This window comes from Alosa pseudoharengus, unplaced genomic scaffold (genome assembly GCF_046254945.1).
Source record: "Alosa pseudoharengus isolate Yale_2024_CS ecotype anadromous, Long Island Sound unplaced genomic scaffold, YU_APseudo_1.1 YU_APseudo_1.1_scf_8, whole genome shotgun sequence".
In the NCBI taxonomy this organism is placed as follows: Eukaryota; Metazoa; Chordata; class Actinopteri; order Clupeiformes; family Clupeidae; genus Alosa; species Alosa pseudoharengus.
This window is the reverse complement of record NW_027468870.1, coordinates 37525558-37543057: the sequence shown is the minus strand read 5'-3', so window position 1 is coordinate 37543057 and position 17500 is coordinate 37525558. Positions and strand designations below refer to the sequence as shown.

The following is a 17500-nucleotide window of genomic DNA, read 5'->3' as shown; positions in this document are numbered from 1 at the left end:
GTGTTTGCGTTTGTGTGTGTGTGTGTGTGTGTGTGTGTGCGTGTGCTTGCGTGTGCATATGCTGTGTGTGTCTGCTTGCATGTGTTTGTGTGCGTGTGCGTGTGTGTTTGCTCGTGTGTGTGTTTGCGTGATTGTGTGCGTGTGCGTGTGCTTGCGTGTGCATATACTGTATGTAAGTGTGTGAGTATGGAGTGTGCACACTTGCCTCACCTTGCATAAGCTGCACTTTGTGTTGGTGTTCACAAACTATCTCCGTTAAGCCCAGTTGGGAAAGAATGAGACACAGAGACAGGTGCAGGGTGAAGTGATGAGAGTGAGTCAGACTGAGCACACACAGGATGAAAGTATTAAAGCGGTTATTAATACATCAGAGAGCGCCGTGAGCTGACGCGCTGTGTTATTTCTGTATCTCTTTCGGTCTCTGAGAGGTGGAACCCCTGGCTGACTGGTGTGTGTTGGCATGGTGACGCACTTTGCCTCTCCTCTCCTCTCCTCTCCTTTCTCCTCTCCTTTCTCCCCTCTTTCTCCTCTCCTCCCCTCTCCTCTCCTCTGCCCCTCACCCTTCTTCTCTCCTCTCCTCTTCTCTCCTGTCATCTCCTCATCTCTCCTCTCCTCTCCTTTCTCCCTCCTCTCTCCCCTCCTCTCCTCTTTTCTCTCCGTTCTTTCCTGCCTCTCTCCTCTCCTCTCTTCTCCTTTCTCCTCTCCTTTCTCCCTCCTGTCTCCTCTCCTCTCCCCCTTTCCCTTCTCTCTTCTCCTCTCCTCTCCACTCCTCTCCTCTCCTCTCCCCTACTCTCCTCTCTTCTGGCTTCCTCTCCTCTCCCCCTCTCCCTTCTTCTCTCCTCTCTCCTCTCTCCTACTCTCCTCTCTTCTCTCCTCTCTCCTCTCTCCTACTCTCCTCTCCTCTCTCCTCTCTCCTCTTCTCTCCTCTTCTCTCTTCTCTCCTCTCCTCTCTCCTCTTCTCTCCTCTTCTGTCCTCTTCTCTCTCCTCTCCTCTCCTCTTCCCTACTCTTTTCTCCTCTCCTCTTCTCTCCTCTCCTCTCCCCTCAGGTAGAGGCCCATTAATCACACGTTTGTGTGTGTGTGTGCGTGTGCGCGTGTGTGTGTGTGTGTGTGTGTGTGTGTCTGCCTGCCTGCCTGCTTGTGTATGTCTCAGAATATTACAGTGCTCCATTTATCACTGTCTCCAAGCCAGTGACACTCTTGGCTAACGGTTAGTGTTTATGTGAGTGAGGCGTTTGTGTTTATGTTTGTGTTGATGTGTGTTGTTGTGTGTTTGCCCTGGGGGTCTCCTAATGCCACCCGTGAGGAGATCTGCCAGGCGGGGGATAAGTGAGCCGGCGGCTAAGTGCTCAGGTGGCGTTAATCTCTCGGTCTGTCAGCAAGTGCTACACTTGTGTCTGTCTGTTCTGTTCCGTTCTGTTCTTTTCATCCTCCTCTCCTTCTCTCCTCCTCTCCTTCTCTCTGTCACACCCTCTTCTTCACCCTGTCTCTCGGTTTCTGATTGCTTGGCTCTTTTTCCAGGAGTCCATTTCTTTCTTAAATCGGTGTGTTGCAGTCACAGTCTGAGGTGTGTGTGTGTGTGTATGTGCAAGCCTCTGTGTGTGTGTCTGTATGCCTTTGTGTGTGTGCGTGTGTGTGTGTGTGTGTGTGTGTGTGTGTGTGTGTGTGTAGTGGTCAGTGTGATTGCTGGCTGGCCCACCCTAGCATTGTGATTAGTGGGGTGCAGCTGTGTGTTGGGGTGACCTTGACAGAGGCTCCATCACAGCGTTGCCCCGTGCGGCCGTCCATTTCCTCAGCAATCAGCAGTCCTCTCCTTTCATCCTCTCTCTCTCACCCTCTCTCTCTCCCTCTCCTCTCCTCTCTTTCTCCACTTTCTCTCCTCTCCTCTCTCTCAATTCACTCTCTCTCCCTCTCCTCTCCTCTCTTCTCTCTCTCTCACCCTCTTTCCCTCTCCTCCTCTCTCTCTGTCTCCTCTCTTCCTCTCCTCTCTTCTCTTTCTCTGTTCCTTAGGACATCTTGCTCTGTGTGGTGCATTGTACTGAAGGCAAAAGATAGTCAAACCTTCCTTTAGCTGTGTGGATCCGTATCAGTATTCTTTGTCCAGTGATACGTCTGTTTAAAGTTGTATTTTCTTGCATAACAGGATGAGAGAAAAACTGTTCACATGTGACGATTACAAAACAAATGTTTGCATGTACGCCTGGCTGTTAATCCATACACATTCTATTCTATTCTATTGGATCTAACACTCAGGGATGTGTGTGTTAGCCAGGGATCCTTCATGAATAAGGAGATGGTATAGATTCACACTGACTGCTCTATATCCTGCACTACATATGCCACTGATGACACAATGAAGATGTTATATTCACACTGGAAGCTGTGAAGCTTGCAAAGTTATTTTAAATCATTTGCAGCAGACAAACTCCAACCAAGTCACGTATCAGCAGACTTTTCAGGGGAAGTCATTAGATCCCAGGGATGCTAAAATAATATGAGAAAGTGAATCGTGCCTTTTGTGGACAATGTTATAGGCAGTGCAGAAAGGATGTTCATTGGATATGCATACATGCCTGCGTGTACACACACACACACACACACACACACATAACACACATATACACACGCGTACACACACACACACACACACACACACACACACACACACACACACACACACACACACACACACACACACACACACACACAACACAGCACATAAAAAGCAGCCTTAGCCAGCACTTGTACTTTACACAAAGAGCCTCTGTGAATTTCATTCATAGTATCTTGAGACAGAGCGAGGGAGTATGAAACAGAGCAAGAGAGAGAGAGTGAGAGAGACAGAGAGAACGAGAGAGTGAGAGAGAGAGCATTATTTATGAGCGGTCCGGATGCAGGGGGGCATGAAAGGGAATCCGAGAACACAGCTCTTGACAGGGTTGAGCTTCTAACACAGGCCTTGACTGTGGGGGGGGGGGGGGGTCCGACAGAAGGAAGTGTGTGGAGATCAGAGAGAGAGAGGAGAGCCGGAGGACCCAGTGGGTCTCGGCGTTCACATGTTCATTCCCCCGTTTACCCTGAGATGGAGAGCACTCCGCAGGCTCAGTAATGAAGGGGGAGGGGGAGGGGGAGGAGGGGGGGGGGGGAGGAGGAGGTGCTCATTCAAGGCCCCCTTACTCATCTGACCTCGACTCAAAGCTTTGTTGGTATTCTGCTCGTAGCACGTAGAGATCTGTGATGCCGAGCTCTTTCAATAAAAAAGTTTATTTGAGCCCCTGTGTGTCTGCTCTGCCAACGGCATCTCTGTCATGGTTTGATGTGTGTGTACACTGTGTGTGTGAACCCTGTGTTGACCCTTGTCTCCCTGCACTGAGATGCCCCACCTTCTCCCTGAACTTGGCCCTCCCAGGTGCCCTCTTCCTGGGAGACTCATAGGAGAAGAACCCAATTAACCAGCAGCTGAGATTGCATCCTCGTGTGTGTGTGCGTGCGTGTGTGCGTGCGTGCGTGCGTGCGTGCGTGCGTGCGTGCGTGCGTGTGTGTGTTTTATGTGTGTGTTTGTTGGAAAGGGGTGTGTACAAGCTAATTATGCAGCATGCGGGCACCAAGGTTTGGGATGAAAGGGCTTGAAATGTCCATCAAAATGTACTTAAGAATGTATGGAGACTCGTGTCTCATAGTGTGTGTCTGTGTGTGTGTGTGTGTGTGTGTGTGTGTGTGTGTGTGTGTGTGTGTGTGTGTGTGTGTGTGTGTGTGTGTGTGTGTGTGTAGCGGTTGCATAACTGGCCTGTAACTGACCAGAGTCTGTGAGCAGTGAAGGGCAGCCAGAGAGCTGCAGGCGGGGATTAGATAGATGGAGGACTGGAGCCTTGACCCCATCACTCTCTCTCTCTCTCCTTCTTCTCTTTCCCTCCCTCCTTCCTTATCTCCCTCTCTCTCTTTTCTCTCTCCCTTGTTCTCTCTCTTTTCTTTCTGGATAGATGGTGCGCAGCTCTCTGTACAAAAAGTGCTTCCAGTCCCCCCTCCCTACCCCCCTCCTCTGTTCTGCCCATAGTGGCTTGTTTCCAGTATTCCTTATTAAGTGAATGCTGCAGTCAATCATTTGAACTCCATCTTATTACAGGGCTGTGGGGGAGTAGTGTGTGATTGATATGGGAGTTGGAGCTCAAAGTGCTCTGATGCATCTTCATTTGGTTGTGTGTGTGACAGTGAGATCGTGCAGAGATGCATGTTAATGTGAATGATTGAAATTGAACTCATCTAAATGTTGTTTTCTGTTTGTGTTTTTCAGCTCTCCTGTACAAACCTATTGACCGCGTGACCAGGAGTACATTAGTCTTACATGTGAGTATATGGACCATCATTACGCCTCATGTAGACCAAAACCAATGAGTCCTTTTACTGGATGATGTTCATGTGCATATCTGCAAAAGAAAGACTGACGTAGCACGACAAGAAGTCACCAGGTCTATAGTGGGGTCACTCGGGCTCTCCAGGTTTCACCCTGACCGAGGGTGAGGACACAGAGCAGATAATTTTTGTCCGTTTACCATGGGTGCCTAGCCTGCTGAGGGGAACAGAAACTCTGATTGAATTAATGAATGGCCGAATGGCCCCAGGGCTCTACACTAACATTTTTTTCCAGGAGCACTTGTGCCCCCAAGTTAAAAAATTTAGGAGCACAGACAAAAATTTGGGAGCACAGTCAGTTCTGTACTTAACTTACACATAATCTAACATTACACTGCAGCTAACAGTTAAACATGCCAGTGCACCAATTGCGAATATTAAGAATGACTGACAACATTTAGGCTACAGGAAACAGGATTTTAAAGATCAGTGCCTACTTTATTTTCAGTCTGTTTTATTTTCCTACATTTTGTTAATGTAAAATAATATAATACATTGCCATATTTGCATTTAGCCTGTATATCAAGTATCCTGCCAAATGTAGGCTAATTTATTTATTTGTGAATCCACCTGTAGCTAATCCAAATATGCCCATGTGACCTATCTGACTGCATACTGCCTAATACTACTACTAAAACAGTAAATTTTCTCTTCCACAAAACATAGTCTAATCAAGGATATATATATATTTTTATACTTTTATTTTTTTATTTGAAATATCTGCATTGCTGGGGGCAGTAGCCAAACGTTAGGCCTACACTCGTTTTGCACTTAAGCTTGTATTCGGTGTAAACAAGCAAGCATGCGTGGAAGCCTGGAGTTGTCAGTAGCGTTCTACCTATCTACGGGAAGCTACTTTTATGCCTGTTCGCTACAGCTATATTTTGCATATTGCAGCCAATACGTCAACTGGGCTAAAAAGCATGTTAGGTTACCTTTCCTTCTCTCACTGCATTCTCAGAATCTTATCCTGTTCCTCCTATATCCAATTAATTCGGTGGATAGAAGGCGGAAGAACTAATTTCTTCAATCTTTTCATCTTGGCTGGCTAGTCTAACTTTCCGCTTTCTCTGCGCGCTCATGGATTTCATAGAAGCGACTACTACTATCGAGTCCCAACGCGAAACTGCTAACGTTGATGGGAGGTGTAGTTTTATGCTGCATTCGCGACGTGATTCTATGGTTTGCACCAGTACTGTTTCTCGATGTTGCGGTGTATTTTGTAGACAAACATTGACATGGTTAGAAGTCATTCGCACCAGTGCGCCTAAATATTTTTTTGCACTCGCACATCATCATTTTTACTCGCAAATGCGAGTGAAATGGGCGCACTGTAGAGCCCTGGGCCCTCCTTGGTGTAGATGTGCTTAATGTTGAGTCATCCAAGGCCTGGGCTCAGCTATCTGCAGAGAACAGAGACTTCTCCAAAGAGTCTGTGCTGTCTCCACTTTTGCTGATTCCATGGCAATTTTTTGTTATTGAATCACCCATAGAATTCTGAACAAAGGCATAATGGATTTGTCACAAAGGTCACCTTGACACATTGGAGTTCACGCACAGTCAGTGTGAATTTGAATGCGAACTAACTACTGGGTATGCGCCCACACACACACTCTCTCTCTCTCTCACTCACTCACTCTCTCTCACACACACACACACACACACACACACACACACACACACACACACACACACACACACACACACACACACACACACACACACACCACACACACTCCCAGTGTGGGTTGCCTTGTGTGGGATGCTGATGTAGCTGTTAGAGGGGCTCACTGCTGAGCAGAACTGCTGGGAGACAGGAGGAGAATGGCTGCAGTGGGATTTACAGCTCAGTCTTTCTCTCTTTCTCTCTCTCTCTCTCTTTCTTTCTCTCTATCTCTCTCTCTTTTTTTCTCTCTCTCTCTCTTTCTTCTTACTCTCTCCCTCTCTTTCATTCTCTCTTTATTTCTCTCTCTCTCTCTCCCCCTCTCTCTCTATCCTCCATGAGGTAATTAAAGACTGGAGGAATCCGTTGCTCAGACACGGATGAGGAGCTACCCAGAGACAACATTGTTCTGGAAACCAGAATCTCCTTTGAAGGCTAAATTCATGCTAGATCTACTTTTTAACCTGTTCAGAAAAACATGGGCTCAAGCATGCTTACATCTTAATGTTAGTCTTTGTTAGTTGCTTCAGGCCGTGTTTCGCATAGTCCTTTAGTTTCTTGGTGAAGACGAGTGGAATTAGGATGAGGGAAGACGGGATTGTGACATTTGTATTGCATAAACAACATGACATTGGTATGGAATATGATGGAGGTGCTTGAGGCAGCCGTGGCTACTGGTTAGCGCTTTGGACTTGTAACCGGAGGGTTGCCGTTTCGAACCCCGACCAGTAGGCACGGCCAAAGTGCCCTTGAGCAAGGCACCTAACCCCTCACTGCTCCCCGAGCGCCGCTGTTGTTGCAGGCAGCTCACTGCGCCATTATTAGTTTGTGCTTCACCTCACTGTGTGTTCACTGTGTGCTGAGTGTGTTTCACTAATTCACGGATTGGCATAAATGCAGAAACCAAATTTCCCTCACGGGATCAAAAGAGTATATATACATATACTTATACTTACTTATACTTGTAGTGACATGATTCTGTGTGTGTGTGCTTTTTCAGGACCTGCTGAAACACACTCCAAAAGACCACCCTGATTTCCCGCTCCTTCAGGACGCGCTGAGGATATCCCAGAACTTCCTGTCCAGCATAAATGAGGAGATTGACCCACGCAGGACCGCCGTCACCACGCCTAAGGGAGAGGTGTGTGTGGGCGTGCTCGTGTTTGTGTGTGTTTTTGCAAGAGAGAAAGAGGATGTGTGCATCTCTGTGCATTATCAGATATGCAAAAAGCCCATTAACAGTGGCTGAAGTTATATTCATAATCTAAATATTAGTGGTCCTTTTAATATCATCTTGGCAAGCATGTAGGAGGAACATTTATTTATTATTTGTTTAATTATTTGATATGGTTCATTTAGTAACGTTATTTTGTAAGGCCTGTGCTATCTGTACCCAGCCAGTTTTACAGAGGCAGGGCGTGTTCTAGTGAAACAGTGTGTGTAAGGCAGCCGCTCAAACAGGAAATGATGTCAAGTTGCACTTCCTGGCAGGCTCGTCAGCTGGTGAAGGACGGCTTCCTGGTGGAGGTGTCGGAGGGCTCGAGGAAGCTCCGCCACGTCTTCCTCTTCACCGACCTGCTGCTCTGCGCCAAGCTGAAGAAGACGGCAGTGGGGTACGACCTGGCCTGGCGCTGGAACAACACCACCACCAACACCACTAACACCACTAACACCACCACCACCGCCACCAACACCACCACTAACACCACCACCAACACCACCAACACCACCACTAACACCACCACTAACACCACCACCAACACCACCACCAACACCAACACCACCACTAACACCACCAACACCACTACCACTAACACCACCACTAACACCACCAACACCACCGCCACCACCACCAACACCACCAACACCACCACCACTAACACCACCACTAACACCAACACCACCACCGCCACCAACACCACCACTACCACTAACACCACCAACACCACCGCCACCAACACCACCACCACTACCACTAACACCACCACTAACACCACCGCCACCAACACCACCACCAACACCACCACCACTACCACTAACACCACCACTAACACCACCAACACCACCGCCACCAACACCACCACCACCACCACCACTACCACTAACACCACCACTAACACCACCAACACCACCGCCACCAACACCACCACCACCACCACCACCAACACCACCACCACTACCACTAACACCACCACCAACACCACCAACACCACCAACACCACCACCACCACCACCACCACCAACACCACCACCACCACCACCACCACCACCACCACCAACACCACCACCACTAACACCACCAAATACACTTTACTAATCATCTCCACCACTTCCACTTCAACCCTTTCTGATATGAACACTCATACTGAAACACTCCACAAAACCCGAGTGTGTAGTCTCCATTCTCCAGAACGTTTGTTGTTCTCTCTCGACACTCTTTCATTGATCTTCTTTTGTTTCTCTTCTCTCTTTTTTCTCTATATGTGATGACTGCATATGTCTTCATGATGAGACTCATCAAGTTATTTTTGTCTGTCGCTGTCACACTGCTGCACACAGGTCACAGGTATTATGAAGAAAACAATTGAGTTGCCAAGTGGTGGCTCTCTGGATTCTGTTGGTCCCTGAAGCGTAGTGTCCGCCACCCCCTTATCTCTCCCTGAGAGGTGTTTTATAGAGAAGCCTAAGCTTCATCCTGCTCCTTCAACAGACAAACACACACACACACACACACACACACACACACACACACCCCTACACTGCTGTGTGTGTGTCTGTGTGTGTTTGTCTGTGTGGACCGGTAGGAGCATTGTGAGTGCGCCAAGCTCTCTTGTCAACCTCCTGTCCTGATGAAGTATTTCATTTCCACGAGTGCCCTGCGTTTGTCAGCCGTGCTGTCGCCGAGGTTACTGTCTCCAGGACGCCCCTGTCTGGGCGATTGATGGCCTCTGTGGCTGCCTGTCTCTGCAGCCGTCATGTCTCCATGGCAGCTCATGTTCCCGTCATGTCCGCCTATTCTCCCCCACTTATTTGATCTCTGCTTCCCCAACTCTCCTGGATCAGCTGAGTAAAGCTTATCTCCACTATAAACCTGTAGCTGATTCCAGATCAGTCTCTCTATACATAAATAAATCCCCCAGCTCCATATCCATACTGCAAGTGGGGATGTTGTCTTTGTGTCTGTGGCGTCCGAGGCTCAGTGTTCCACAGTGTCACCCTGATTATCACATCCCCCTTTTGTTTCCCACTGGATTTGAATTAGTGACACAGAGACATGAATATTCATCAGCTCCCATTAGAAGAAACCGACACAAGCGGAGGAGACAGGCGTGGTCTATTAGGCATATTTGATGCCACTGGAAAGACAAGCCGCTGGCATAATGAGCTGCAATGTGTCGTGGAGCACATCTGCTATGCTTATGAGCTGCTGTATGGAGTAGAGGTGCTGTCAGTGTTGACAGGTAAAAATGAAAACACAGCCATAATGCTCATCCCCCCACTCCAGCCCCATGGAGTTCTCTCACACGTATAGCGTAGCAATTAGCATACAATGCAGAGTAGAAACAAGGAACATGTAGGTGTCAGTACACCTACATACAAAACACAAAAGAGACCTCATACTCTACTTGTGTTCTTACTGTATATACAGTGCTTAGGCCTTATCTCACACTTCCTTGTTCCCTAAGATGAACAGTGTTGATGTGACTCAGTAGTGGAAGCCCAGTGTGCTTCAGCCATCCCTGTGTGAGCACGAGGCCTCTGTTTCCATTCCAGGTCCTAGCGATCATTAAAACCTGCAGGGCATTATCCAATAAAGGCCAAGGCCAATGCTGTTTCCAGCAAGTCAACATTAGGGTAATGGTGTTTGGTCTGTCATAGGACTCGGCCTCATAAGTCACCAGCATAATGAATATGATTTGTGTGTGTGTGTGTGTGTGTGTGAATATGATTTGTGTGTTAATGAGTTGACAGTGTACACCCCAGGCTAACTTCTGCATTCTCATTAGCAAAGTGGAGGTGCTTTCCCCTGGACATTCATTTAGACACATGATTTATACGCAGATGTACCGCGTGCACATTTGTTGTCAGCATGGTTTTCCCAAAACATTATAAATGAGCCGTCATCTACTTTTAGCCTGTGTTTCTTTGGTCCAGTAAAGAATGGCTGCTCACAAATCTCCCACATTGCCAGCATATAAATAATGTTAATCTTACAGGAACAAAGAGGTGTGCTTGTTTTGAGAACGCATTAAAGGGAATATTAAATTACCGCAGTGATACAGCAGCCTTTTTGTCTTGCAATCTTCCATTGTCCTCAGGTTCCTAGCCAAGGCTAATTGAATCTCTCTATCTATGTATCTTTCGCTCCCTTTCTCTCCCTCTCTATATCCCTCTTTCTTTTTTTCTGTGTGTGTATGTGTGTGTGTATGTGTGTCCTTGCCTGCATGTGTGCTTTTTGCTCATTGTGCGTATGCCTTTCTTTGTGTGTATCCATGTGTTTTTGAGCTTGTCGCTCTTTGTTTGTCGTTTGTTTGATTGAACGTTTTGTCAGATCTTTGTATATTGTGATGAATAATGAAGTATGATTTTAAAATATCTTTGTTTGCCCCCCCCTTCTGTATATATATCCCCCTGCCCTGCCCCCTTCCCTCTCCAGCAAGCACCAGCAGTATGAGTGTAAGTGGTACACCCCGCTGGCCGACCTCACCTTCCAGACGCTGGACGACGCGGCCGACTCTATCCCCCACATCCAGACGCTGCCCGAGCATGAGCTGGATGAGATGAAGAACAAGATCTGCGTCTTCAAGAGCGAGATCCAGAAGGAGAAGGTGTGTGCGTAAGCGTGTGTGTGTGTGTGTGTGTGTGTGTGTGTGTGTGTGTGTGTGTGTGTGTGTGTGTGTGTGTGTGTGTGCGCGTGCAGGGTTCTAGAGTGCATTTTTTCTTGGGTCGCACTGGTGCACCTAATGTCTTATGGGTGAGCGCCTAGACTTTCCTCACATCTGCTGTCTCTCCACGAACTAAGCGTTTGTCCTCCTTTGACTAGTGTTGCATGGTGCACCAATACTACAAAAGTATCGCAATACCCTGAAATTAGAAACGTCAACAATACCTATACCTAGTATCGATATACTTGAATGATAGTCGGTGCTTTTCGTAGCCTATGTGTCTTTTCTCCTCACACACACACAGCTTTTAACCTGCAGCTGTTGTGATAAGTAGCGAGTAACGATGTCAAGTTGATTTGCTGACTTGCACCGCTCAAGTTTGTGTTGCTAACCTACCTAGGCTATGGAATTTAGTTCATTTAGGCCTATTGTTGGGTTTAAGGACATTTCTGAAATACTGTAAGCTACACAACCTATTGGTAAACTTTTACATCTTGAGAGAGTTCCTTCTAGGTAACTGTCCCGTTAGCTCACACGTCATTTATTAATGTAGTGCTCACCAAAATCATAGAAATTAACATTGCTAGACATCTCTTGCAATAACCCCAGACATATTTCCTTTGACTTGTTAGTTTTTTTTAACATTTATTTTATTTAACAACAAATAAAACATAATGAATTGCATCCATATATCCTTGACTGATGAACGACTATTTTCTTCTAGCCTAAAACCTTTAGAATGAAAGCTAATTACTTTCATGTTCTTCTTAAAGCTAATTACTTTCACATTCTCTTCTGAAAAAAATGGGTGCACCTACATTTTGTGCTGGTTCACCTAAATAAAAAAGTTAGGTGCACCAGTGCAACCAATGCAAAAAGGTAGTCTGGAGCCCTGGTGTGTGCGTGTGCTCGTGCATGTGTGTGTGTGTGTGTGTTTCCATCCATCCTGGATATGATGATATTGAAGTGTGTGCTGAGGCCATTGATGGCCACTCTTATCTATGTGTGCCAAACCACAGGCAAGGCATATGATCAGAGATGCTAGGGACCTAGTGGGCGGAGGGGAACTAATTGGCTCTCTTTTTAGCTAAACTTCCACTTATCTGACCAGAGACCCACAATAGTCAGCTATTCAGTTTCAGTTGTATAAAGCCTCTATTCAGAGTCCAAGATGGCGGCTGAGTGGTGGTGTGTTTTTAGGCACTGATTAGGTTAGGGTCTATAAAGGATGCTGTTTTCATCCCTGCACTCTGGGAGCCTGAGGTAGCGCACTTGTGCAGCAGCCCCGCTCTTTGAGAGAGGTCGTTGCAGTGACCACAGAGTGGGGTCAACTAAGGGCAGACTCCGCTTCCAGGAACAGAGGAAGGGACACTGCCCACAGCTCCCCTCGCGTGGACTGCCATACCTGGGCGTGCCCGACCAGCCCGGGGCTTCCATCTTTCACCCCCCACCAGTCTGGCCAAGACTCTGTTTATCTTTAGGAATTAAAAGCTGTGTGTTCCGCTATTAAGCTCCCCACCCCCCTCTGCTCACCAAGCCGCTGGTGTTGTCATTGGAATGAACCTGTCAGGAGTTACCGGTACATTTGGAGGACAAGTTGTTTTGGTGCTCATTAGTGGTGCAGGCATGATGGTGTGCTGTGTTTGATGTAACCCCCCCACACACACACACATACACACACACACACACACACACACACACACCAAGCACAAACACTGAGATATGTGAGTTGTCCTTGTTTAGATTGAGTGGAGTAGCATGGAACAGAGATAAGCATCTTGTCCAGTGTAAACAGGCATAATGAGGGAGGAGAGTTTAGGGAACACTGGCGTGTACTCGCACACCCCTTACTTCCTCTCGGGCTCGCGCCCAAACACAATGGCTCCTAGGAGCTCAGGCTTATGTTGGGGATCTTCTATTGTCCAACACACACACACACACACACACACACACACATACATAGACACACACACAAACACTTAAACACACGCACACACACACAAACACTTAAACACACACACACACAAACACTTAAACGCACACACACACAAACACACAAACACTTACATACACACACACACACACACACACACACACACACACACACACACACACACACACACCAGATTCTCCAGATTGGATATGCAGCACAGGTAGCCCATGCAGCACAGCCGGGAGCTGCACCGCTGTTGAAAGACAGCAGGAGAGTTAGTTCTCAGGAAAGGCAGGAAAGAATGGAGGGATGTAGTGGAGTGCTGGAGGGAGGTGAAGAGGTGTTCTGGAGAGGGAAGAGAGGGAAGGGGAAAGGGACGAAGCCCAGCAAGGAACGCTATCAGCACAGGAAGTGATGTGATTTGGGGAGTGCTAGGCATGATTACTAGCATGATTAGCACCTCATAGCGGCTGCCTGGTTTGGAGAGGGGCAGGCAGTTGAGTGGGAACCACTTGTGCTGCATATTCAAGAGAAACGTGCGTGCGTGTGTTTGTGGTTGTAGCCCAGTTCTGACATCCTGTTCTGAGGAACTGTTTGTGTAACTTCTCCATTACAAAACATCTGTTCTTTATCCATTTTTGGGTTTTGGAACCACAGCATTTCTGATGAATCAACATGATCAACTGTTTTCATCATTGTTGTGTGTGTGTGCGTGTGTGTGTGTGTGCGTGTGTGTGTGTGTGTGTGTGTGTGTGCGCGTGTGTGTGTGTGTGTCTGTGTGTGTGTGTGTGTGCATATGCAGACAAAGGGACAGAGCCGCGTGGTGGACCGCCTGAGGAAGAAGATGAACGAGCAGGAGGCATGTCTCCTTCTGCACTCGCCCTCAATCCCCTTCCGCATCCACAACAGAAATGGCAAGGTACAGAGCACACCAAGGGACTAACTTATACCACTTATACTTATACTTATTGAACTGGCTGCCACTTGTATTCAATGTGCCTTACTTAAGTCAATTATTACAAGAGGCATTCTCCCCAGAGTAGCTTGGGGCTAATTGCCTTGTTCAGGGACATGATGGTGGCAGTTGGGGAACTCACAACTTTTCTGGCTAACCCAGCTCCTTAACCACTACACACATATCCACAAACACCCACCCACAGCACATGATTGTCCTGTCACATCTGAAAATAGGACTGAATCCAGTCAGCCTCTGTTCCTCTGGGCTACTCTGCAGCGCCACATTTGAACACTAGAGGGAGCTGTTGGTTTGCATCTCAGTCCCTCTCCTCTTTCTCCCTCAGAGCTACTTGTTTCTGCTGTCTTCAGACTATGAGAGGTCAGAGTGGAGAGAGAGCATTGAAAAACTGCAGAAGAAAGGTATGGAAAAACTGACAAAAATAATAATTTATTTTTAAATAATAATAAAATAACTGCTTTTCGAATAATACCCAAAATAAAGTTAGTAACAGTCTACCCAGTCTACTTGTAAATAACTTCCTACTTGTAACTTCCTGTGCATAACTTCAGCACTGGTGCTATTTTAGTGTGTGTGTATGACTAGTGTATCAGGTCAATCAGTGCTGTGAGTGATTGTGTGATTGATGCGTTCCAGACCTGCAGGCCTGTGTGCTGAGCTCTGTGGAACTGCAGGTTCTCACCGGATTCTGTTTCAAACTCAGAACCGTCCACAACATCCCACTCACCAGCCACAAAGATGGTGAGGATCTCCTGCTCTCCCGTTGTCTTGCTCTCTCTTTCCTTTCCACTCTCCTTTCTCTCCTTTTTTTCTCTGTCAGTGTCTCACCTTTTCCTCCACTTCTCTCTCTATCTCTTTCTCTCTTTCTATCTTTCTATCTCTCACCTTCTCTCCTATCTGACTTTCTTTTCCTTCTTCGCACACACGCACACACACGAACCCTTGAGCTGACGCAGTGCTGAATCCAGGCCACACTCCCCCCCCCAACTCTGCTTTGAGTTAAAACTCACTCTCCTTCTTTTCTCCTTTCTCTCCCTCTCCCTTTTCTTCTTTCCTTCTTTTCTCCTTCCTCTCCCTCTTCCTTTTCTTCTCTCCTCCTCTCTTTTTCTGTGCTTGTCGCTCCAGCTTTCCTCAATAAACGCGTCTCTCTTGATGCTGCCTCAGCAGCACTAGCAGCAGCAGCAAAAAGAAAGCCCAACTGGATTAGAAGTGGAATCTGGGTTACAATCTGTTTCTAATCCACTGATAACCTGTGCCACGTTGTTTCCAGACACAAACAAAAAGTTCTGTGGCCTAGTTCGGTTGTCTTTTCCCCAAATATTCCCTTTTTTTTTACTTTGATGGGACCTGATATGGGATTGTTTGGACTGAGGTGACATTAAAGCCATGTGTTCTCCCTGCTGCGATTTGCACCAGATGGAGGCAAAAAACCCCACAGGCAAAGCTCCTGCATCCTGCCCCTGTATCCCCACTCCTCTGAAGCAGCCTGATTTGGCTTTCTTGACCCTGCTGATGCTGAAGTCCACCTCCACCTCCACCTACTGTACACCTCCACCTCCACCTCTATAACCTTGCACAGCAGTGACATGAGACTGGGATCTAATCTTGTGGATCTGCTGTATCTCCTGCTCTGCTCAAGTGCCTGTCTTAATGACTCTCTCCCCGAGAAGTTTGCCCATGCTTTATATAGGCTACGTGGAATAACACTTTGTTTTGTAAACATAGTTGATTTGGTTGACCACAACTATTTTATCTAATTTTACTGAAAGCTTGAAAGGCTCCAGCTACCTAATTAGGCTGTATAAACCTTTATTGGCGCGTATAAAAATCTTGAGCTTTTTATAGTAACCTTATTAAATGTTTGTGTGGGTCTAGAGCAGCGTTTCTCAAACTGTGGGTCGCGACCCACTACTGGGTCGCGGAGACATGCCAGGTGATTAAATTATTTTTTTTTTTTATCTGTAGCCTGGGCCCAGGTAGCACCTGATGCGCAATGGACGCACTGTGTTATTCACAGGGAAGCGCTCGTGTCAAGGCAGCTTAGTTAGTCCCGACCTACATGAGATTTTGAACGTTGTTGTGAGAGTGGTGAATTTCATCAAAACCCCGCCCTTAAAAGCGCGCCTATTCTCCACACTTTGCGAAGAGATGGTAGCTGACCAAAAGGCTGTACTGTTTCACAGCGAGGCAAGGTGGCTTTCCCGAGGTAAAGTGCTGTCGCGCGTGTTTGAGCTCCGAGTCGCCTCTTCTTGGAGGAAGAGCGCATGTTTGAATCTGCAAGCATGTTCACTAATGAACATTTCTTGACGAAGCTGGCCTATCTTAGCGATATATTTGATATATCTTAGCGATACATTTGAGTTAAATGTCCAGTTACAAGGCAAAGACAAGCACCTACCTCACCTAGCAAATAATATTACTGCATTCACCAAAAAAACTTGAGTATGGGACAGGCGCCTCGATCGCGACAGTATTATGCCTTTGAGATTTCTGAGCGAAATCGCTGAAACGTCTGATTGGGAGGCACTCTTGTGATCCCATGTATTAAACAGTAGGCCTACAGTACATCATATCCCTGCAAAGTTTATTTCAAAAATATTTCCCAACCAGCAGTGCTCAGTATGACTGGATTATGGATCCATTTAATGCAGCATGTTGGTATTTCATTGAATATATTGTACAATGCTGTAAAATGGCCTATGCTTCCTAATATGTTGCTGGAAAACAGAAATATGTGTGTTATGTATTTATTTATTATTATATCTGCAGCACCAGCTGATTTTAACTCTGTTGAAGAGTATAAACAGTATTTAGGTTCGAGAATGGGCTCGAGAATGCCCCCTTGATCAAAGTGGGGAATGAAAGAAAAAGTTTGAGAACCACTGATCTAGTTTGTTAACTACCACAGTCACGAGTTGGGTCGCGATAGTCTGTCATTTTTAAAAAGCTGGTCCCCAGAAAAAAAGTTTGAGAAACACTGATCTAGAGAAACCATAGACTGTATAAATAAGGGAAGTGCTCACAAACCCCCCCTAGTGGTGGTTTAAGCTAAAAGCACTTACACTACACATTAAGGCATTATGTTAGGGCAAATTGAACAGAGATGAGCCATTCAAACATGACAACTGCCAGTTCTCGGAATTCAGGCTGGAAAGTGTGCAAGGCCAAACCACCACATTGGCTCTACAGGGCTGTGGGAGAGTGTTAGCTGAACCAGGCCTCCAGTTATTGGAGACTGACACACATTCACTGCCCCCAGTGCCCCCATCACCACACACACACACACACACAGTCTTGCCTTACAATGAAATACAAGGAAGAGGGCGACAGGCTGAAACACAGACCAGCTGGGTTAGGAATGCACCACTTTTCTACATCCCCCATGCACCCCCTCCAAGATCCAATCAGAGACCCCGTCTCTGTTCCCACAGCTTTGATTGCTGAGGGGCCTCTGACGGAACAGGGTCAGTGACAGTCCATCACTGCCTTAGAAATCTGTCTCAGGTGTGGCGAAGAGTCATTAGTAGAGGAGGTGGGTAGTGAACGGTGTCTCTCAAGATCCCAGATCAGTCCTGAGGAGAGATCGAGGGCTAGAGAAGACTGGGCTAAAAGCCGTCAGCTGATCTGATTGT

At 46.9% G+C, this 17500-nt stretch overlaps 1 protein-coding gene across 3 annotated transcripts in view; it reads left to right on the top strand.

Annotated features, from left to right (window-relative positions):
* Positions 1 to 17500, top strand: part of abr (ABR activator of RhoGEF and GTPase) — a 138661-nt gene that overhangs the window by 67897 nt on the left and 53264 nt on the right. For all 3 annotated transcript variants that reach the window (XM_076274762.1, XM_076274763.1, XM_076274764.1), the window contains 7 exons: positions 4292 to 4344; positions 7074 to 7214; positions 7565 to 7686; positions 10731 to 10902; positions 13695 to 13811; positions 14194 to 14269; positions 14505 to 14609. In XM_076274762.1, coding sequence (XP_076130877.1) covers positions 4292 to 4344; positions 7074 to 7214; positions 7565 to 7686; positions 10731 to 10902; positions 13695 to 13811; positions 14194 to 14269; positions 14505 to 14609 — 786 coding nt within the window. The remainder of the gene's footprint in view (positions 1 to 4291; positions 4345 to 7073; positions 7215 to 7564; positions 7687 to 10730; positions 10903 to 13694; positions 13812 to 14193; positions 14270 to 14504; positions 14610 to 17500) is intronic.